The sequence below is a fragment of the Helianthus annuus genome, chromosome 12 (assembly GCF_002127325.2).
Source record: "Helianthus annuus cultivar XRQ/B chromosome 12, HanXRQr2.0-SUNRISE, whole genome shotgun sequence".
NCBI lineage: Eukaryota > Viridiplantae > Streptophyta > Magnoliopsida > Asterales > Asteraceae > Helianthus > Helianthus annuus.
The window spans coordinates 157568336-157591238 of record NC_035444.2 but is presented as its reverse complement, the minus strand read 5'-3'; the positions used below and the strand labels follow the sequence as shown (position 1 = coordinate 157591238).

Here is a 22903-nt window from a genome sequence, read left to right as displayed (position 1 = left end):
AGCATTTAAAAACAAGAACGTTAAGGGTGAACTAGGTGGGTGTGGCAAAGTATGGGGTAAACTAGTTTACTTTGCGGAAAACACCGTCGCCATCAAAGTTTACCTCGCGAGGGAACTTGATTTTGGTGTATAATCACCGCATAGAGGAAGAAGAGAGAGAGTTGGATAATGTGGGGCTCACTCCTTTTCAACCAATCAATTTTTTTTTTGTTTTTTTATATTTAAAAAAAATAGTTTACATCTCTCCAAGAGAGCTGACCACCTCTTATGTTTTAGTACAATAGAGGACTTAGAGAGGGGGATTGACATCACATGACAATATGTGATTGGATGGGTGGAGAGTTTACCTCTTCTCAAGAGGTGACCACCCGTTTCACCCTAATGGTAATCCACCAACCAATGTAGCATTGTTAACTACTTATCATTCAAAAACATATTTCCATACTATAAATTTTCAACAATTGTATGCATAGAGTGGATGTACCAAATGCTTAGGAGGAATTTTTTTTTTTTTTTTTCAAAAACTTGATTTTTCATTTTTAACCCAAACATATTTAAAATCATACATTATCACATGTGATACGTAAAAGTAAAGAAGGCTTGACCATAAAAACAATAAAAATAAGGTGAAATTTGGGGTCCTATTTAAGTGGCTCTTAAGGTTTTAAAGAGCGATTTGATTATTTCTTTCTTATTACAACTTTTACGTCTCGTTGCCTCCTGTAATTTGTATTATTGAACAACTATTTAAAACAAGAGTAAATAAACAATCAACATTAACTATTTTTTTTGTGACGACATCTAAAATCCACCTAAAAACTCACAATGAGATTTGAACCCTTACCACTTGATTAAAGGAATTTATCAATGTTATTGAGCCGAAACCTATTGGCAACTACAAGTCTGTTACTCTTATATATCTTTGTGTATCATTTTGTTTACGTTTATGCTCGATTTCATTGTGGTTTTTACCTGTTTATGCTTGATTTCATTGTGATTTTTACCTGTTTATGCTCGATTTCATTGTGGTTTTTACAAAGTGTAATACTTATGGACTCATGTCCGCTCATCAAAGACATTTTCCAACTAAAATAAACCAAATAATTTCCAGAGACCCCATTTGAATTCTGTGACCAAACAATAAAGAAACTTTTTTTTATATATATATTTTCTTATAATATTGAATTGGTTTTGAAAAGAAAAATATGGATCATTATATTTTTAATATAAACACAATGCAGGTAACAAGGACTCACTTTTATAATACAACAATGTAGACACCTAAAAACAACCTAACATCTACCAACGTAACTGCTAGTTAATAATGATGAATTGCACAAGAACAATACATCCTTTCTTCATCTTTTCACATACCTTTCTCATATTCTTTCACTTTTCAGGTAATCGACCTCTTTCTTTTTACTTTTACTACTTAGTAAAATAAGTTGCATTTACCGTATTTACACACGGATCTACCATCTATCCAGCGACACCATTCACATTACCACGATAGCGGATTATTATTTTTTGCATACTCCTTAAATTTAGGGTGTACCTATTGGCACACCCATTTGCCTATCTACACACCTTAAAAGATGTTTTTTGTCCTTATATGCACGCCCTGCAGTGTCGAACTGTGGCCAAAACGCGGCGTTTTGGTCCGGTTAACCTAACAAAGACTGACGGGTTTCTGACAGGTCTGTTGACCAGACCAAAACGCCGAGCTTTGGCCGCGTTTTGGTCCTGTCAACCAGACAAAAGACTGACACCCGGTCTGGTTGACAGGACCAAAACGCGGCCAAAGCTCGGCATTTTGGTCCGGTCTAACAGACCCGTCAGATACCCGTCAGTCTTTGTCTGATTAACCGGACCAAAACGCCGTGTTTTGGCCACAGTTCGACACTACAGAGTGTGCACATAAAGACAAAAAACACCTCTTTTTGGGTGACTATCTACACACCAAGTGTGTAGATAGTTTGGGCTAAATTTAATCTTCTTATTTTTTTGCAAGTTTCACAATTTCTAATTTCAAGGCCCATGTTTTAAGTACATAAAGACATGAGTTGAGTTTACCAATGATTACCAGACCCGTTTTAAAATGTAGTTCAACCCGTTTGCATAATGTAACCAACTTTTAAACTCATAAACAAAATATGTATGTTCTTTTACATGCTTTAGAATTTTCTTGAATATAAATTTCACTACAAAGGTGTGTGGCGAAAATATATATTTCTTTAGATTCTAAATCATAAAGTTACATGTTTTATAATAGTTTTAGCATTAAAATTTACTTGTTTAATGCTTTTTTAACAACAATGCATAAATTTTTCGAGATAAATACAGTGCAGGATTTGAACTTTCAATCTTATATTCTTATGTTAAATTTATTTATAATTATCCCCGGTTTGGAGGCGAGTGTATCCCGATGTGATGAATTTCGCCAGTAGCCCATTTGAAAGATTCGTTTGCCGTTCAAAAAAATTATTTATAATTAGAATTTTTTATTTCTTGCAGTCGCGGTACCTATCGGAATTTGCTATGGCCGTGTCGCCAACAACCTTCCGCCACCAACCACCGCCGTCAACATCATAACCACCAACGGAATATCAAGCATCCGACTATTCAACCCGAATCCAGAGTCGCTACAACCATTTTCCGGCACTCGAATCCAACTCGCCATCGGAGTCCCCAACGAAGATCTCCCTTCCATCGCCGCCGGCACCACCACCACCGCTCACAACTGGCTTCAATCCAACATATTCGCCCACGTCTCCCCCGACCAAATCCGATACTTAATCGTCGGAAACGAAGTATTTTTAAAAGAACCATATTACACGTCTCATGTCATTCCGGCCATTTTCAATATTTACCAAGCGTTACATATTCTAAACTTAACGGACAAAATAAAAATCTCATCAGCCCAAGCAGCTTCTATATTATCAAACTCTTACCCTCCTTCACATGCAATATTCGACCCGAATATATTACCCGACTTGACCCGGTTACTTCGGTTTCTCCACGACACGTCATCACCCTTAATGGTGAATGTGTACACTTATTTTAGTTACATTAACAATCAAGAATATGTGACATTAGATTATGCTTTGTTAAAATCTGGAAGTGAAATGATTGATCAAAATTTGGTCTATGAAAACTTATTCGATATGACGATTGATGCGTTTATATACGCGATGGAGAGGGAAGGGTACGGTGGGATACGGGTGGTGGTGACGGAGACAGGGTGGCCGACTGCAGGTGGTGAAGCGGCGAATGGTGAGAACGCGTTGGTTTACAATGGGAATGTTGTGAAAAGGAGTTTGAACAACGTTGGTACGCCGAAAAGACCGGGGATTGGTGTTGAGGTTTTTTTGTTTGATTTGTTTGATGAGAATGAGAAAATGGGGAATGAGTTTGAGAAACATTTTGGGATATTTGGGATTAATGGTGTGAAGGCATATGATCTTGTTTTGTATTGAATAAGATGGGCAAATTGAACATGTAGACTAAATTGTAGGAGATAATAAATTAAAGTTTAAATGTGTTTGCTCTATGTAAAGTTTTAGTTAGCTAGTGTTAACAAATTAGTTGATGATATTTCAATTTCAAAACATAATATAAAAAGATAGTGGAAAATGTGAATAAACAAATATATGATAAAACTAGGCTATCACCCGGGAACATCCCGGGATAGGAAAATTTATATTTGAATTAAAAAAATAATACATAAGTAATATTTATAAACTAATTAGTGGATTATTTCCCTTACTAACAAATATTTTTTATTCGGTTTGAATAATATTCCAAATTGGCCTCCATGTGTGTTTAAAGGTTTCACGTAGAATTATTAACTTTTTACATGGAATAATGACATGCGGCAAGTTTGTTCGATTTGTTATTATTTTGAAAGGCCTTTAGTGCGGGAAGTTTACAAAAATAAGTTAAAATAATGGGTCAATTAAATTGTTTGGTGAATGTGTTTATTTTTGTTTCTATTGGATCAATTGGGGCAATCATATCTTGGGCTACAATTGATTATTTTGAAACGTTCTAAAGGCAACAAAAAGTGTTTTCATAATGGCCCAACTTCCCTTTGACCCACACAAAAAATGTTATGCATTATATGTTACTTTGTGATAGTTATGTATTAGTGAAATAACTTTACACAAGAAATACAAACATTAACAAATCGTCTAAAAAAATACTATACTTTTATGAATATGTGAAATGGTATTCAAGTAGTGATTCAACAAAATTATAAGTCACTGAGGTTACTTACTGTTAATCAACACCAACATATGTAAGGTGATATGATAAAAAACAAATAATAACAACCATTCAAGTAATATCAACCATTCAAGTAATTTTTATTACAGTTATTAGACTGAAAATTCAATTCAGAAACATATCATAAGTGTGTGAACACTTCTTTGTAAACCACATTAGTTGTTGTATTGGTAGGTTTACCATCCTTATCAAGAATTAACATCTTCACACCTTCCCTTGATTTAACTCTTGATAATGCTACATATAGCTGGCCATGTGTAAAAACGGGCTCTTTTAAAAACAATCCAACCTTAGATAAAGATTGGCCTTGACTCTTGTTGATCGTCATAGCAAAACACACAGCAACAGGAAACTGTCGTCTTTGAAAAGCAAAAGGAATTTTTTTGTCGGAGGGAATCATGCTAATTCTTGGTATGAATGTTCTAGTTCCGACATTAGCACCTGATATAATTTCAGCTTCTATAACCCTCTTTCCAAGAAATGTAACCTGTAACCTTGTACCATTACACAAACCATTTTGCTGATCAATGTTCCTAAGAAGCATAATTGGAACTCCAGGTTTTAAAACCAAACGATGATTAGGTAAACCAGATATCTTTAAACCATTAAGGACATCAGGTGAATACAACTCTTGTTGGAATGAATCGATACCTTTCTCCGTCGCACATATACTATCAGAACTCAGGTACTCTGTTTGTTCACCAGGAAACAATTCTAGTAGTCGATCATTTATTTCATGTACCACCTCGTTTTTTGGTGTCAGAATCGCCCTTTCAGAAAAATAATCTCGATCCTTATATCTTTCAAGAACAGATGGATATACAAATTGAATCAAACTTTCGATGGGATCCAAAGAATCTGTGATTAACAAATCAGATGGTATTTCTACAGTTGCTACACCATCATTGTCCCCTCCAACTTTACCCTTACCAATATCAAGAAGCCATTCGGCAAATCTCTTAGTCTCTTCGACTGTAGATGGTAAAACACCAACAGTCAATCTCATGTTTTTGGTCAAAGTAAGTAACTTGCAATGGGGCCATATATAGGATGAACTCAACGAAGCGTTAACAATTTCTTGCCTACTTCCGTTTGGAATAACAGGAAGAATTTGTCTAAAATCACCACCAAACACGATAACTTTACCTCCAAACAAAACATCCGACTGACGATTGCTTTTATCAACAAAAATATCTTTAAATGTTCTATCTAAAGCTTCAAACGCATGTCTATGTACCATGGGTGCTTCGTCCCATATAATCAACCTAGTTTGTTTAAGCAGATAAGCTACATCACCATCGGGCCTTATGTGACACATAGAACTCTCATCTAAATTTATGGGGATGTGAAATCTAGAATGAGCCGTTCTACCTCTTGACATTAGAAGTGAAGCAATGCCACTTGAAGCCACATTTAGAACAATCTGCTCTCTAGACCTAACGGTTAAGGCTAACGTCTTCCACAAAAACGTCTTCCCCGTTCCTCCATATCCGTAAACAAAAAATACACCTCCTTTGTCGCCTTCAACGGCTGTCATTATCTGATTATAAACATATAGTTGTTCGTCAGTCAATGAAGATTTTAGACTATCTAACTCGCTCTGTACCTGAGGAACATTAAAAGACAGTTCTTTGTCAACCAGACGATTGTTTCCAACAGCAAACGAATCGTAATCAGGATAAGGAATTGTTGTCCATCGTGTCAAAGAGGACCCATTTCGAATGAGGTACTTCTCAATCTCCACCAATGTCTTGTTCTTCAATCTCTCATCTGACATTACAAGATCTGTAAAGCAAAAAGTAAAGCCATTTAAAAAATGTGAAAAATATTACATGTGAATACTATTATGCGTAATAAATCAAAAGCAAACCTTTGTTCTTTGTTTCTTTTCTCCTATTGTATAAAATGTCATCCCCCAAGTATTTCTCTGTTTGTTCGAAAACAAATTCAGGTCTTGATAATGTGTTTGACAACAGCAAAGTAACAAACAATGCACGAATATAACGACCATCTCCCGTAAAACTCGCTTCTTTAATAGCTTCAATATATTCCATGTCATCGTCTAACAAACCCATAGCATAACATGCATCCCTGAAGGTTGGAAACAACTGTCCATCAACAGTTCTAATTTCTTCAAAGGATCTTGGTCCTTTGACTTTGTTTAAAAGAATTCTAAGAAAATATGGTTCACCCAAAGCAGGGGAAACAGAATGAATGCGTCCAATCTGTAATAATTTTCTTTTACGTTCTGCCCAATCTCTATCTTTTAGTTTCCAACAGAATTTTGTAGGAAACTCAACATACGTAAGTTTCCGTGCTTCTTCATTATTTCTGTTCATCTCCATCCACTTTAAAAAAATGGATGAAGAGACTGATGGCTTGTCCAACACTTCTTCAATATCGTCTTCGGCACCAAACACAACATTTTGTTGACCTTCCATATGAAAAGGAAGCCTCATAACTGGAGGAAACCTATAGTGAACTTCATTTGCAAATATTCTCCAAGAAGCTTCACAAGCGGAAACGTACCTACAATCATAATAAGCTTTGATCTCATCCTTTGCTGTTTGTTCGTTATCTGTACCGTCTCCATTTGACACCACAAGCGATGCTTTGTCTGGACCTTTATTAATGTACTTAAACAAATATTTGATAGAACCCGCTTGATTGCACCATTCTACATTAATGTGAGCTTGGTATCTTTTCGAAAGAAGCGGATTATATGGAACGACACTTCTGTTGTCTAATTGAACTTTGGACTTGATAATGGTGTTTCCATTATCTCTTCTTCTGTATACAGGGAAACCTTCAGCATCGGTAATTGTTTCATTAATGAATTTTTTTGGAAATTTTTTTGAACATCTATTATCAACCATACAAGGACAATTGGGATTTGCATTTCCACATGGACCATGCATCATAAATTCGGATACAAGAGCATAAAGAGCGGGATCTTCAATCTTATCTGGTATCTCAGCAGATATGAATTTGTCTACATGATCAACAGAGAGAAGCTTGGATTCAGGTTTCAAAAATATACAAATGTGAGCATGTGGCAATCCACGTTTTTGAAATTCAACAGTATAAACCGCTACAAAAAAATAATGATATTAGAGTAACTGTAAAAATTTCATACTAAAATTAATCATAATATAATAATAATAATAATAATAATAATATTTAAATTGTATTTATACCTGCACTTAGTGCTCCAAACACTTTCTTGTCCTTCAAATCCTTTATAATTGAATCCAGTTTCATCTTAAACAAACGACACATAATATCTGGTCTGTCCTCTTGCTTAATAGAAGTATTTCGAAGGTATCGGATAATCTCTGGCCACTTAGGATTACATGTCACCGTAATGAAAAAATCAGGATATCCAAACCATTTGCATATAGCCATAGCATCTAGATAATTTTGCTGCATATACCGAGAACCACCAGTAAAAGATGATGGTAGTACTAACCGTACCCCAGTATTAGATAGATCCTCTTTTCCTTCATTCTTAAATTTCTGAAGATTTGTGTATGTTTCAGACCTAAGATGTTTCTGTTGAAAACGGATATAATTAAGTCTTTCACTCTCGATCATGGTATATGTATCAACCAAAAATTGCTGGAACAATCTGCGAGCATTTAATATTAGCGAAAATGAAGTTGATCGATCTTGGATTCTAAAAGCAAAGAATTCTCTCATTGTACACTTGGGACTAATTTTCTTTAAAGTACTTATACCATCCCTATGAGGAATGTATATTCTATATCCGTCATCACCATTGGGAAAAAGAATTGGATACTGAAGTGCAAGATATGATGGATGAAGTTCACTTATTCGTTGAAGACCTTCCGTGTGAGACTCAACAACAATATCACGATGGTCAACTATTTCTTGGATACCACCAACAATCAATGCAACAACTTCAGAAGATGAAGGCAAGTTGTAAGTACGACCATCAAGATCTCTTTTGTAAATGATACGAAGTTTGAAGTTCTCATTAGGATTATCATTGAAGTGGTTTCTTGCTATTCTGTAACTTTTAACCAACTGATTATTATTATCCAGGAAGTCTTTTATAAACTTTATGAGATGAAGATCTATTTGCTTTAAATGCAAGTCGGACTTATTTGTGGAGTCACTGTGAATTAAGAAAAACGTGTTAACTAAATATAGCACATAACATAACATCTATGTATTGGTAAATTACAAAAACTAAAAAGAATAATAGTTGGTATGAAGTACCTGAACAACTTATTTCGATTTGAAACTTCATTCTCAGTGTCATAAATATAAAGCTGGGAGAACTTTGGCTGTTTTCCAGGTGCAGGTACCAAACCACCTAATGAATGAAAATTTTGTCCACTTATACGAAATACATAAGGTGCCCTACCACTATTGATGCTCGAATCTACTTTTCCACCCATGGATGTGAATGCGAACATAGAATTATATCGACGGATATTCTTTAGAAAATACTTGCTGTTTTCATTAGAATTTGCAAATAGATCCTTGTATATTGAAGAAGGCTCTTTCAAATCCGGAAGCTCCACTTTTCCATAACCACAACATAAGCTATAGGTTAACTTACCCAATGTAATTCTCCCTTTACCGCCTTCGTCAGTCCATAACAATGAATCACACATCTCACATTTAAGGCTTTGATTACCGTGATCCAAATAATCTGACATAAAACAAATTGATCACTCAATAATGAATAAATTAAGGAATACAGTTTATTTAACTAATAAATAAAGAACTAATAATCAGAATTATTATAACCTGTCGAGACACCCTTAGAAGGGTCTTGAATGGGAGCAAAGTCTACATTCTCATCATCAGAAGTAAGATCTAACATTGGAATAGGATCAATACGGCGTTTCTTAGGTAAAAGCTTTTGTTTACCTGAATTGAGCTTTGTTAACGTTGAGGAAGATTGACCAATGGAGTTACTGTTTTGTGTAACAATGTTTGAAACAATAGAAAACCGAGAACTTGTAGAAGGGTTAAATTGGTTATTCAAAGTAAGACCACCTATTGAATAAACAAATAATAGCTAGTGAGATATATTTAACATTACATTGACTATAAAAATTTATAGACTATAATGAGAAATAAAAATTGATGAGATAACGTACCGGTCGTGATGGTACTTGATGATGCTGTTGTGGTTACATATTTCAAGTTCCGCACTGTGTGAAAATTATTAGATGATGAAGGAATATTTGGATTATAATTCTCTTTGTCAATGACCTGAGATCGATTAACGACTTTTGAGCATCCTCTACTAAATGGACCAGTACTTTGTTTCTTTGAATTCGATCGTTTGCTATCTAGATAAAGCTTGCGCATTTTTCTTCTTTCTTTAGCAAGTAATCCTGAAATATTCAATTTGATAATATTATATATATTAGACCCTATTCGTGTAACAAACTAATATAACTACGTAAGAAGTGTATTCAATGAGATAACACATATTAAGTTACATTAAGATAGGACATACCATTTGAGTTGTAAGTTAATGAAACTGTATCATTTGTACCTAAGAAATTATGTATATAAAAAATCTATAAGCACAACATACGATATGCAATCATTAAATAACTTAAAATAATGAAATATATAAGATACCAATAACTGTTTGAGGTGTATGAGTGAATGATATACCTAGATTAGTGGTTCAGAAAAATAAACAAATTAGAAATATATTTATATTGTACAATAAATAAATATAAATTGATCCAATAATAAATAAATACTTGTAATATGTCAAATTTACCATTGGAAATATTGGACAACGGTGTTCTTGGAAGCGTACCTACACAAATAGTTTGTAACGTATGAGTATATATAGATATTAATATCATATGGAATACATGTAATTGTAATTGTTAACAAAATCAATTGTATTAAAATAACTTACTGTTAGATGATTCCCCAACTAAAGTATTATCAATCAACGGTGTATTTTTAAATCTTCTCTTACTTGCCATTTGCTGTATTCTTAAGTCAAAATAGACACAATATGTTAAATTCATAATAAAAAGATATAAAGAAATAGCGTATGTTAAACATTATGAAATACAAGCACCGCCTTTTACATTATAATACTATTAAACATATGGTAACGATAATATAGTCGTTGTTTAAGAATCACCACAATATGTTCACATAAAACAATATCAATAATCATTACTATCTATTTATTGAAAGTAATTAGTATATACATAATGTCTATAATGATGTTAATGCAGGTGGTACGTTTTCTATTTGTTACGCAAAAAAGCTTCATTCATTGAAGATAAAAAATTTGGATGGGAAAATGATGGTTAACAAAATCAAAATATAAAAAATATGTTAAATAGGTCGGTTACGCAATTGTTAAAAGGCCTAAATTTATGTCTACAAATCGTCTGAAGTATGATTACATTCTTTACTTCACGTTTGTTACTTGAAAACAGTTGCTGAGTTAAGAAATGTGGATCGAACTTAATAAAATTGAGAAGAAGAAGGTAATAGGTGAGTCAATTGGTTTAGTGTCATGCAGTAAGGTTATGGTTAATCTGTGATATGCATAAATTTGCATATGAACATGTTAGTAGTACTTCCGTAACTGTGTCTTTTGCTAATATGGAATGATTGGATGATGTAAGGTGATGATCAGGAATCTGTATTGCATTCAATTTAAAAGAACAATATTACGCGCATCGGATATCATAATTTAACATTGTTTAAAACATGAACATATAACATAATAAGAGTTTTGCAGATACCTGAGAAATGAGGTTATGTAGAATCTTTGGTATGACAACGAATAAAAGAGAAAGGATAGCTAAACACGTAAGAAAGATAGTGTTCGATGCTTTGACAAGGAATTCAAGTAACTACAAGTGAATATAATAAATGATTATTACTTTTATTCACAATATGAATTTATTTATAGAAAGTATGTAGGATAACTAATAATTAAAATACAATAGTATATAAGGAAGTAAATTAAAAGAATTAAGAATCATATAAGTTACGTTATTAAATATAGGTGACGATTCATTAAAATTTTGTATTGTACATAAAGTATTAAATACTTGTATTTACAATTACTATAAAATAATAGATGTCAATTTTTAAATTAAATAAGGTTTTCCATTCTTTCCATACAATGTGCCATTATCTATATATAACTCATAGGGTAGTTTGACCAAATATTTTAGAAAAATAAAAGTCGATTGCAAATCCATTTATATAGTGATTTTATATATTTTTAATAAAATAATGCAAAAATTATGTAAAATTTATAGTGCATCAAGTTTACAAAATTAAGTTTACATAATCGGTAAATTAATTTGGTTGGTGAGTTTGTTTATTTTTTTTTCTATTGGAACAAATGGGTCTATTTACATACGTTGGGCTATGATTGATTATTTATAAATGTTATAAAGGCAAAAATAGTGTTTTCATAATGGCCCAACTTCCTTTTGAACCACACAAAAATTAATATGCATTATTTCTTACTTTCCGATAAAAAAATTAGAACATATCTGAAAAAAAAATTCCGATATAAGAAATTCATGACATTGAATTAAGATAATGAAAACATAAAACACCGAACATTGTGCAAACCTAAACGAAAGAAATCCAATACGATATTATCCATAAATATAAAAAACAGATATTTATTCAAAAACCCCAGAACACAATTCCATACAAATTACGGCCCCCTCATATTATCAGATGAGATACGGATCAGGATGAATGCCTTGTTCAAGAAGTTCTTCCTGTTACAAATATCGAAAATAGTGTGACAATTACTATAAGCAGTGTTAAATATAAATATGAATTTAAATTCATTCGATTTATTATATGACAAAAATATATTACCAATCTATTATTAACGCGGGTGCAATGCTTCATCAGAAATTCAAAACTTCTTAGTGCTTCATACCAATCTTTACATACAGTTCTGAACCGACCAACTGATTTGAGAGGGAGCCTAAAAAAAATTTCCATGAGCACCAAAACGAATGGGATATTCTCCATGATACAAGCAAACCTAGCAAAAATATACACATATAATAACCAAACTAAATTACTTCTTTATCATAAATCAAAAGAGAGTAGGTATTAAAAAAGATATTTCGATAATACCTTATAGAAGAAACACAAAAACAGTAAAGAACTTGATATGTATTGAAGGGAAATATTGTTGTTAATTTATATGAAAAAAGAATTATAAAAGGAATGATATATATATCATTGATTACACGATTTTAACAAATATGTAGGCGATATAATTGGGATAGATATATGATAGGCATATGTGAGATGAGACATTAATTATTATGTTTATTATAAATCTTTAATATGTTAAGAATAAAGATTTTGAATTAAACGGGGTGCTTGTGTATGACATGACGGGGTGCTTGTGTAGGACATGACGGTTAAATATAACTTTTGTAGTGTTATATAATTTATTAAAGAAGTGTGTATATTGGGATTTGGGTTGTGTGTTTAATATATGGTATGTGTTTATTAATGTAAGGTTATTATTTAAGGGTGTGATGTGAAGAGACACAACTATTAAGTTAGCCTAAGGTACCCTAAGTTACTTTTTGTAGGGTTATATAATATGTTTGGAAATTATTGAAAACTACGTTTGGAAGTTGTCATAATTGTTGACAAATTGATTAGCTTGATCATAATTATTTTCCATCAATAACAAAACTAATTTACCGAAATTTAAAACATTTCAAAAATGAGCACAATAACTTTTGAATTATAATTAAATTTGGCAGTTATATTCGCATAAATTTAATTTTGGAAAATAAAGAAAAATCTATATTATATCATTAAACTTTGTAATGATATTTACAATAAAATCGTAAATATACTGAGCTCAAAATAATAAACTTTATAAATATATATTAAATGTATATTAACATTAATTTTAAATGTATACCTTGAATTCGTCATTTAATTAAATGTATATTAACATTAATTTTAAAAAAAGGCCATCAAAAATATAGCAAGCTAAATTTACTCGGAAATCATTGTAGACTTTAGAAAAGATTGGATGTCTTATAAGTTTAAAACATTAGTTGTTGATTGATAGATAATTAATTAGAATATTACAATATTTACAATATGATAGTAAGTTTAACAACCTAGCAATTATAAAACAGTTATCATTCATAAGATCATGATTGAAACATTCCAAATTAGTAACGTTAAAAGATTTACAAAACATGATCGAGAAAGTTGGTAAGCGAAGATACTAAAACATGTACATAACATGCAAAAGTTACTAAGTTAACATGTCGTTACTGAATCTAAAGTAGCAGACCAACAAAAACGGCTATTGTACTAACCACTAAACGCAAAGATCATTAAACTGTTTTTAACCACCAACACTTCCGATCTACCTTCACCACGTCAACGGTAAATCAACATACCTTTACTTTTGACATAAACCATATGAAACTCGGAACCTCTGACCAACTGTTTGTCTCGAACAAAATTCTTCATACCAGTCACGTTATAGCGCGGATATCCTTCAGAGTGCTCGACACCAATGGACACGTCCCAAGTCAAACCAGCAGAGTCCTTAATAATCAAATCCCTCTTACGATCCAAACCGTGCAATTGTGCCCACTTCTTTTTTAGTCGCTACGAATACCAATAAAATAATTAAGTATTTAAAGTGGTTATTATAGGGGTCATCGAATTATAATGAATACAAAACAACACATGCATTAGCAGTATGAATATGTAAATTTCAAAAACTTACATAATGATTGTCCACGCGAAATACAACCGGTACTTCATCATCCGTATTTTCTTCGACACCAACTACCGGAATGGGATTAGGCAAATCATCATCATAAATATCAATCACCTCATTTGTAGGTTCTTTTTTGACAACACAAAGTTCTGGTGGTAGAGTTAATAGGGTAGGTTTGCAACAGAAAACACTCATCTCATAGGTCCTCAAATCAAGCATTTCAAAAACGACCAAATGATGATCAGTAATAGACATCTCCTTCTTGATTCGATTCCAACCAGTTGTAATATAGATATCATTGTCAAAAATATCCATACGGACGAACCATTTACGATTACCAGACGAACGTACCACAACAGGATAATACGGACAAGTATCAAGCATCTTGTGATGAACAAACAACCTACTCACATACTACACGTGATATGCAGACATATATAAGTTCAGATGTTCAAAATAAATAGTCACTTCAAAATTTTAAACAGATAGAATTTAAAATGGGATAAGTACCATGCAATTATCACGGTCCCAAGGATTTCCAGGTTGGTAGTAGAAATACTCAGACGGCGCAAGATTTATATCTTGATAAAAGTAGATGGGACGAAATGAAGATAAAGCTTCTTCAAATTGGAAAACCACCCAGGCAGATGATGGTAACTTCAAAGAAGTGACCATATCAAGCCACCCGTTATAAAGAAAGTAGTCGCCTGCAATCTTAATAATTTTTACTTTAAAAATCCTCCCATCGACAGTGCGGATGACAGCATTCTTATCCGGGTAGTTGAATGTTTTAATCCAGTCGCCATATAATGCCGGAAGTTTCTATAAAGAAACACAGTATGTAATGTTAATGTTAATTATAAGATGAATAATCAACGACCATTCATTAAAAAATATATTATTCTGGTCCAAAATTTTATAAGATTAAAACTAACCAACGATTTTCTGTCGTTGTTATGGACACGAGCATCAAATCCATAAACCATTTCAGCTTCCTACGTATGCCTTCAACATGACACCATTAGATTTATATTTAAACAATCAAAACATAATAGTAAAATTTTAATCTTTCAAACAGGATGTTCAAAGAATATAAAAAAAACATTAATAAAATAAAAAATATTTAGATAAAATCACCAAATCTAAACATTAACAGTAAACCTAATCAAAACAAAATCCATTAATAAAAACACGAAATCTTAAAATTAGTTTATGTCAAACCCAATAGTTTCGATCACTGTACCATAAGAATATAAACAAAATATCCTTGTACAAGATTGAAGACATAGATTATTACACTCCAGAACAAACAATCTCGAGTATTGTTTGGGTTTCCGGTTTAATCAGAGATAAAACATCAAGAAAAACATACTATCCAAGTATAAGATTGAAGATATAGAAACAAAATCCTTGTATAAGATTGAAGACATAGATTATTACCCTAAAGAACAAATAATTTCGAGTATGGTTTCTGTTTCCGGTTAAACCAGAAATAATAGATCAAGACAAACATAAGATCCTGGTATACGATTGAATATATAGATACAGAATCGGAGATGGAATCAAACATTTAAAGTAAATAACATGAAAAAAATACACCAAAAACATATTAGCTATGAAAAAGTATGAGATTACCGAAGAAGATTTTGAGGTAGGTTGATGAACTTGTTGAAGATCAAAGGATTCCTTGGTTTTCGTGTTGAAGAAAGAGAAATAAGTGAGATATTGTGTTTAAGTTGAATAAAATATCTCTTATATATGGTCCGGTAACTTGGATGGGCGGGTCGGGTTTCTTGCCTATCTCGTGGACTTATCTAAAAAGGTGTAAGATTTTTGTAGGGATAACCAATATCAAGAACCTTATGGTGATGCCATCTCATTATCCAAGGCCTCATAACATGACACATCAGACCTTATTTAGCATGTCTATTATATATAACTCTATTAAGTTGGGAGACGGGGTCAGTTTCTAGTAAGATTTATCGATTTGTTTTTAAAAATTAGTTTATCATAATTATATTGAAGACAAAAATAGTGTTCTCATAATGGCGCAACTTCCTTGTGACCCACACGAAATTGGTTATGCATTATTTCTTAGTTTATGATAATTATGTATTAGTGAAATAACTTTAGACAACAAATACAAACATAAAAAAATTCGTTTAAACAAATACTATACTTTTATGAATATGTGAAATGGTATTCAAGTAGTGATTCTTAAAAAGTCTCATTGAATCAACAAAAATTAAACTGATTGAGGTTACTTAACGTTAATGAACACGAAAATATGAATATAAGGTGATATTCAAAACACCTATGATACTACATTTTTTAATGAACAGATGTAAATGATGAAGCATATAATATTACCTTCACATAAAAAGAAAGTTATGGTATACGAAATAATACACAAATCAATACTAATAAGACAGTTAACAGGTATGACTGATACATAAGAATAATAACTAAAGATACAAAAAATATAAGAGAAATCACATTATAAAAACCATCAAGAAACATAAATATTCATTATAATGCCAAACCAAATCCTCAATAGCTTACGTATGTTTTATTAGGTATATTGTTTAGTTTTAAAGTTAATTTAAAAACTGATACAATATGAGTGAATATATTTTGGACTGGCGATGATAAATAATAGTCTAAAATGTTTGACTAAAAAAAGCATTTTTTAATACAAGATTCAGCACAAGGAAAACCAAATGCCAATATAAAAAACCTTAGTTAATTCCAAAAAAATTCAAAATCAATTCCATAAAACCATCAATAGCATATAATGCCTTATTCCAACACATAAGTCTTAAAAATATGTAAAAGGGAAATTCATATCGAGACCATGGGCAGATTCCTTCATTTCTCTAACTTTGGAGTGATGAGGTCAAACTTGATAGCATCTTTTATTTCAACATCACCAGGAATGTTCGGACGTTTAGTAGAAGAGCTGTCAACAGCATCAACATCATAAACTTCTTGAAGGTTACGTTTGATGTTTTCCAACTTTGACTGACCATGATCGGTAACATCAACATGTTCTGGTGTAACATTGTCACCAATTACAGAATGTGATTCCTGCAAATAAATAAAAGAATAACTCTCAAATTTATTTTGGATGGTTATTGTTGTATTAAGTAAAGTTACATTGTGCAAAATTTAAATGTTACCTTAGATATGAATTTGACATTACCGACCGAATCAGACAATGATTGAACATTTGACTCAGACTGATCAAACTACACAAAAAACAAAATATATAAACAAAGTTGTATATTATGGATAAGGGTGATGGGGGCACCCGCGGGGAGGGTGATCGGTGGTATAATAAGATGTTTACATTAGAGATATTTTTTGGGTACTACTAAATTACCTCATTAATTTTCCATTTTTTCTCTAGCGCTGAGAGTATGTCATCATCAGAAGATAACATAGAAATTCCATAGTTTTCCGACTGGTTAGCAATGTTATAACTGGAAACTTTGATTTGAAAAGCAAACTTTCTGTTGATCAGCGTATCAAACTCAGTTGGAAGTGTTTGAAAGCCTCCTTCTGTGGAACTGTCAACCTATTTAAAACAATGAATTTTGTCTCAGATGTATGAATTGAATACATTTTACCCACAAACCTAATAAAATTGAGGATAATTAGTTAAAAGGTGTACCTTTGTATAAACATCCAGGAGTTGTTTGGCGGTTTTCTTAAAAAGCTTAATAGCTTCATAATCAAACAACGTACAAGACACAATCCCTGTCGAATCCTGAACCCTTAGAGGTATCTTGTATCTATTAGGTAGCAATAAATATATAGCCAAACATGCAATTAGATTATATGTTATGGATGAATACAATAACAATTAAATAAAAAATATATATTATACCGATGAATAGGGGTAATGTCAACAGCCTCGCAATCACCGTTTGTACACTCAATGATATTCTGATCTAAAACGTCAAAGCTGCCGTCCTCTTTTTCAACCAGCTGAGATCTCTCTTCAATTTGTTTCTTACAATGATTGCATGCTAAATAGTACCAAGGCTTATGATTTGATATTGCAATAACAGTACCAACAATGACAACCTTCTTCTCCTATTATTATAAAGTATTAGAATATAAGCGACAATTAACAAAAAAATATTTTATGTAAGAAATGTACCACTTCAATGGAAGAAATGAAAGCATTGAACACAAAGTCACCAGCATTAAGAAATTGTTCTTCAACATTGGATATCACTTGAGAACATGATTGTTTACTAGAAGACGATTGAGAAAACTCCTTCTCCACATACCTATAAGAGGAGTAATATTTAAAAAAAAAAAGCAGTTTAACTTTAATTGGAAAGTTACACAGAAATACCTGTCTTTGAACTCTCTTATCTCATCAATATCAGAATTAATGAATAGACGACTTGCTTCAAACATATTGGCAAGGCCAATTTTTTCTGTATAATGTTATACAAATTGCAAAAAAACATACATAGCAGATTTATTAAATCTATATATATATAAGAAAATAAAATAGCTGAATAATATTATGTTTATTCATTAAATATATTTGAAATGAGTACCTTGATAGATGTTTACCGTGCCAAAATGCACAAGAAGAACCACATGATCTTCGCGGTTCTTACCATTCATGTAATCGGAAATCTCGATTGCATAGTTTTCCCATAATGTAAGACTAATCTTGGTATCACTGTACAATAAATATTTTAAATTTAAAAATACAAACTTATACAATATGAAATCTATATATATCTATATATATAATGTATTTAAAGTGACTACTGGAGATCTTTGAGAGTTAGGTTCATTCGTTTGGCTTTAGTGCCATCCTTTTTATCCACATCCTCAATAGGATAAGACACAACCACGTATCCAAGAAAATCTACAAAACATAACAATGTATTAGTGTAATAGACGTTCCACTATTTAAAAAGTATTAACATATTTTCGATAAAGATAGAGAACAGTTATATAAAACTGGTGAATAATCCATACCTATAGGAGTATTAGCTGGAACTTTTTTGGTCAACACAGATTTAAAATCAGTGAAACGAAAATAGTAGCGAGGCCCAGACCAATTCTCTATTTTCAGAACAGAACTGAATGGATACAAAGATAGCTTCTGATCTTTTTCCGTAACCTTTATCTTTGTAGTATCTTTCGCAAGTGATGGTTTGTAAATCAATAAACAGTCATCAACAACCAAATGCTTGAGGAACCGTTTGAAAAGCTTGTTCAAACAGCTACATTGCATAAATGAACCCTGAAATCAATAATACATAATGTATTTAAGTTCATCAACATGCATAACCAATAATGTATAAGAAATTATTAGGAAGTTTCATTAAAAAAACAAAAAATGTAACCTCCTCATCCATCAACAACATATCAACTCGATATATTTGCTTTTCATCACCATTCATTTTTTTATGCCACAATGATATGATCTTGGCCTTGATGGTGTAGTTAGTTAAGTGAGCATCGAGTGACCGGAACATAGTAATCTTATTGTTCTCCATTGAAGTGGTATAAAATTATTAGTTTTAAATCCGTAAACTAATTTATATACTACATAACGTTAATCTTTTGGAATGATTGTTAACTAATTTTGGAAGTTTCAAAAAGACAATCAATCAAGTTTATTTACAGAAATGATTGTCGGTTACATTTAAAATTTGGAAGATTCAATTTCCTTGTTTTTTACGTTTTGAATTTTTTAAAAAATCCTGCCATTAATATGAGATTTACATTCTATATTATATATATACATAGCAACTTACATCAAAGTTTATCAAATTTTGATACACTATATTGGTAAGGCCAATTTTTTCTGTATAATGTTATACAAATTGCAAAAAAACATACATAGCAGATTTATTAAATCTATATATATATAAGAAAATAAAATAGCTGAATAATATTATGTTTATTCATTAAATATATTTGAAATGAGTACCTTGATAGATGTTTACCGTGCCAAAATGCACAAGAAGAACCACATGATCTTCGCGGTTCTTACCATTCATGTAATCGGACTGCAAAAACTGAAAATAACAGCGGACTGCAAAAATTGGGAACACATAAACAGTAACAGCGGACTGCAAAAATTGAAAATAACAAATTGTAGAATTGCATTTGGGTACTGTCTTATTAGTATTCAAAAACACCTCTGATACTATCTAGGGTTTAACGAACAGATGTAAATGTGAACCATATATTTACCTTCACATAAAAATAAAGTTATGGTATACGAAGTAATACACAAATCTATACTAATAAGACAGTTAACAGGTTTGACTGATACAACACCATACCTGGGGGATAAACAACACCATTATTTGTGATTTATAAATAAATAAAACATAGGCTTCAACAAAATCCAAAAAACATCAACCTCAATCAACGGATGTAAAACCTAAATACATTAAAAAGAACAATTAGTGGTGAATATCTGGTCTAGGATATGTGAAATAAGAATAGGAGAAATCATAAGTGAATGCAAATACAAAACATACAAACCTTGAATCAGTTACGATGATCAAGAATCAACGGATGTAAACCCTAGATACATTAAACATAACAATGGAAGCTGAATACCTGATATAGGATATGTGAAATAAAAATAGGAGAAATCATAAGTGAATGCAAATATAAAGAATACAAACCTTGAATCATATAGGATGATCATGAATCAACGAATAGAAGATAAGATTGTGTGAGATCGAGTAGAAAAAACTGAAGGCTGCCGATCTAGATTGGAGAATTGATAGGTTTCATTGAGTTAGGGTTTTTGTTTCATTCTTTATATACTCGGGTCACCAAACATAATACGGATACCCAACACGGGATCCGAATGCGAAAATGTAATAGTTCCCTATTGTTTCCCGCCCAAACATCCAATTGGTTGCACGATGTAAGGACACGTGTCCCACATCTAATTTATTTATTATATATATAGATTTAGATTTAGAATCATATTAAAAAAAAATATTTTAACGGTTCCAAACCGATTTAGTTTTTTTTAAGACATGTTTGGATCTGAATCATATTTGTGTGTTGGATAATTAATGGACGCTTCAATCAACTAACAAATCTTTTAACGGTTCCAGACCGAATAATCTACAGTTTTACACTATATGATGTGGTATTTTAAATGGTAATTATTCACCATGGAAACACTATGTACACATAATTCCAGTTAAGTTATAAGTACTTTAAACAGCAAAAGCAAATTTATATCTAGTTCACACCCAAATTAGATTGAATACAAAAGCAAAACCAAACCGAGTAACTTCATGATTTGTTGTGGGCTCAATGCCATGGGCAGATCCAAGGGTGTTTTAGGTGTTCTTGGGAGCCTCTTCGGTTTGGAAAAAATAGAAAAAGGGGTTCCTGGAAACCCCTTTGATTTGGATAAATAGAAAAAATTAGTGGAAACCTAGTATTATTTGGAAAAGAAATAGTGAGAATCTAACAAAAGAAACCCTCTGCAAAAAATTCTTAGATCCGTCAACGTCAACGAGTAATTGAAACTTCCAGCCCAAACTCTATAAAATGCAGCCCATTTAGAATACCTTCATTTTAAAGTCCAGTTGGAGGCTTGGAGCCGAGCACCTACTTTCAATATTTACGTTTCCTGCTTGTAATCACACAAGAATTTTAAATGTGACTGACGACGGGGGTAGCCCAAGGACAAATAAAACTATTAATATGCAAAGAGCTTAAAAGGTTGAAAGGTTCATCGGATGAAAAGCTGTATAATGAGGGAATCGAGGAACAGTAACTAGTCATGTCCACCAACTCGTCCCACCAACTCACACTCACCAACTCACAAAGTCAGAGCAGGTCTGCACAGGCACACCCTATCCCCAGAATAGGACCTCTTCTTTGACAAGGAACCCAAAACCTCAGCACAAACCTTCTCATTTAACACCTCAGGCTTCAACCCCTGTAAAACAGACAAAGGCTTACCAAAACAAGAGGATACCTCATGAATGAAGGGGTAGGTCAGCCTCTCCATCTGCTCAACAGAAGCCTTGAAGACATCAGAAGCCTCAGGGCGAAACATGGGTGACTTCTCCAAAGGTTGCCCAGATTCATGAAGTTTATAACCAGCAGTAAGGCCTTGATGCTTTCCCAGGTTCAGCAGCTTTGTGTAAACATCACCAAGGGCAGAGTTAAATTCCTTAGAATGCAAAAGGTAAGTCACAACCTGTTGAAACCCATGCTCGATCAACCACTGATTATCCGCAGTCACCTGACCAACGGAAGCCTTCAACCCCTCCTTTTCTTCACGAAAAGCCTGCTGCTGGACAGATAAGGCCTCTCGATCAGCCTTCAATTTCAGCAAATTTGCTTCAAAGCTTTTCCTCAGGTCACCCATCTCAATGGCATGCATCCTCTTCAGACCATCAACCTCCTCCTTCCAAGCTGCCTCCTTCTCTGCAAACCCGGCTACTTCCTTCTTCATCGATGCTAAGGAGGATTTCATTTTTTCCTTCTTCTTAGAAAAATCCTCATACTCCCGCATCCTTTGGCGAAAGCGTGTAATCCCTTGAGGAAGCATGGCAGCAAGGTTGCAAGTAGTTAGAACCATGCGAGATAACATAAGGTCATCGTCCATCTCAGCAATGGTTTCACGAACAAAGGGAGGAGCAAGATGACTAAGAGCATCCTCACAGACGGCAGCATCCTTGAAAGTATCATCATTCTTCACTTGCCAAGCAGGCACATAAACACCTTCAGGATCCAACCCTCCAGCGTCCCTGCTTGATGATCCTTGAACAGGGGTAGCAACACCCTTCTTCCCTCGAACCTTCTTACCATGGA

At 32.7% G+C, this 22903-nt stretch overlaps 3 protein-coding genes across 3 annotated transcripts; 1 reads left to right on the top strand and 2 right to left on the bottom strand.

Annotated features, from left to right (window-relative positions):
• The first annotated feature begins 1247 nt into the window (after positions 1-1247).
• On the top strand, positions 1248-3550 carry LOC110897156 (glucan endo-1,3-beta-glucosidase). The gene is made up of 2 exons (XM_022143996.2): positions 1248-1400; positions 2515-3550. Exons 1-2 carry the CDS (start codon positions 1325-1327, stop codon positions 3474-3476), a joined length of 1038 nt encoding a protein of 345 aa, XP_021999688.1. The 5' UTR covers positions 1248-1324; the 3' UTR covers positions 3477-3550.
• An 855-nt stretch (positions 3551-4405) lies between these two features.
• On the bottom strand, positions 4406-10274 carry LOC110893592. Its single transcript, XM_022140690.1, has 11 exons — positions 10205-10274; positions 10061-10099; positions 9913-9948; positions 9785-9823; positions 9420-9659; positions 9064-9315; positions 8527-8965; positions 7482-8422; positions 6155-7375; positions 5891-6069; positions 4406-5824 (listed from the first exon to the last, which is right to left on the bottom strand). The coding sequence occupies exons 1-11, from the start codon at positions 10272-10274 to the stop codon at positions 4406-4408; spliced, it is 4875 nt and encodes a 1624-aa protein (XP_021996382.1).
• A 3436-nt stretch (positions 10275-13710) lies between these two features.
• Positions 13711-15045, bottom strand: LOC118485144. The gene is made up of 4 exons (XM_035981410.1): positions 14995-15045; positions 14570-14881; positions 14066-14473; positions 13711-13944 (listed from the first exon to the last, which is right to left on the bottom strand). The coding sequence occupies exons 1-4, from the start codon at positions 15043-15045 to the stop codon at positions 13711-13713; spliced, it is 1005 nt and encodes a 334-aa protein (XP_035837303.1).
• Between the last annotated feature and the right edge of the window lie 7858 nt (positions 15046-22903).

What these genes read in the sequence shown, in the direction of transcription:
- LOC110897156 (XM_022143996.2), top strand. Translation starts at nt 1,325, where the DNA reads ATGATGAATTGCACAAGAACAATACATCCTTTCTTCATCTTTTCACAT. An exon ending in CATATTCTTTCACTTTTCAG is followed by an intron (nt 1,401 to 2,514) that starts GTAATCGACCTC and finishes TATTTCTTGCAG; the next exon opens with TCGCGGTACCTATCGGAATT.
- LOC110893592 (XM_022140690.1), bottom strand. Translation starts at nt 10,274, where the DNA reads ATGGCAAGTAAGAGAAGATTTAAAAATACACCGTTGATTGATAATACT. An exon ending in ATCAAGTACCATCACGACCG is followed by an intron (nt 9,316 to 9,419) that starts GTACGTTATCTC and finishes TTTATTCAATAG; the next exon opens with GTGGTCTTACTTTGAATAAC. An exon ending in TTCTAAGGGTGTCTCGACAG is followed by an intron (nt 8,966 to 9,063) that starts GTTATAATAATT and finishes GTTTTATGTCAG; the next exon opens with ATTATTTGGATCACGGTAAT.
- LOC118485144 (XM_035981410.1), bottom strand. Translation starts at nt 15,045, where the DNA reads ATGGTTTATGGATTTGATGCTCGTGTCCATAACAACGACAGAAAATCG. An exon ending in ACAACGACAGAAAATCGTTG is followed by an intron (nt 14,882 to 14,994) that starts GTTAGTTTTAAT and finishes GTTTCTTTATAG; the next exon opens with AAACTTCCGGCATTATATGG. An exon ending in TTCGCGTGGACAATCATTAT is followed by an intron (nt 13,945 to 14,065) that starts GTAAGTTTTTGA and finishes TGGTATTCGTAG; the next exon opens with CGACTAAAAAAGAAGTGGGC.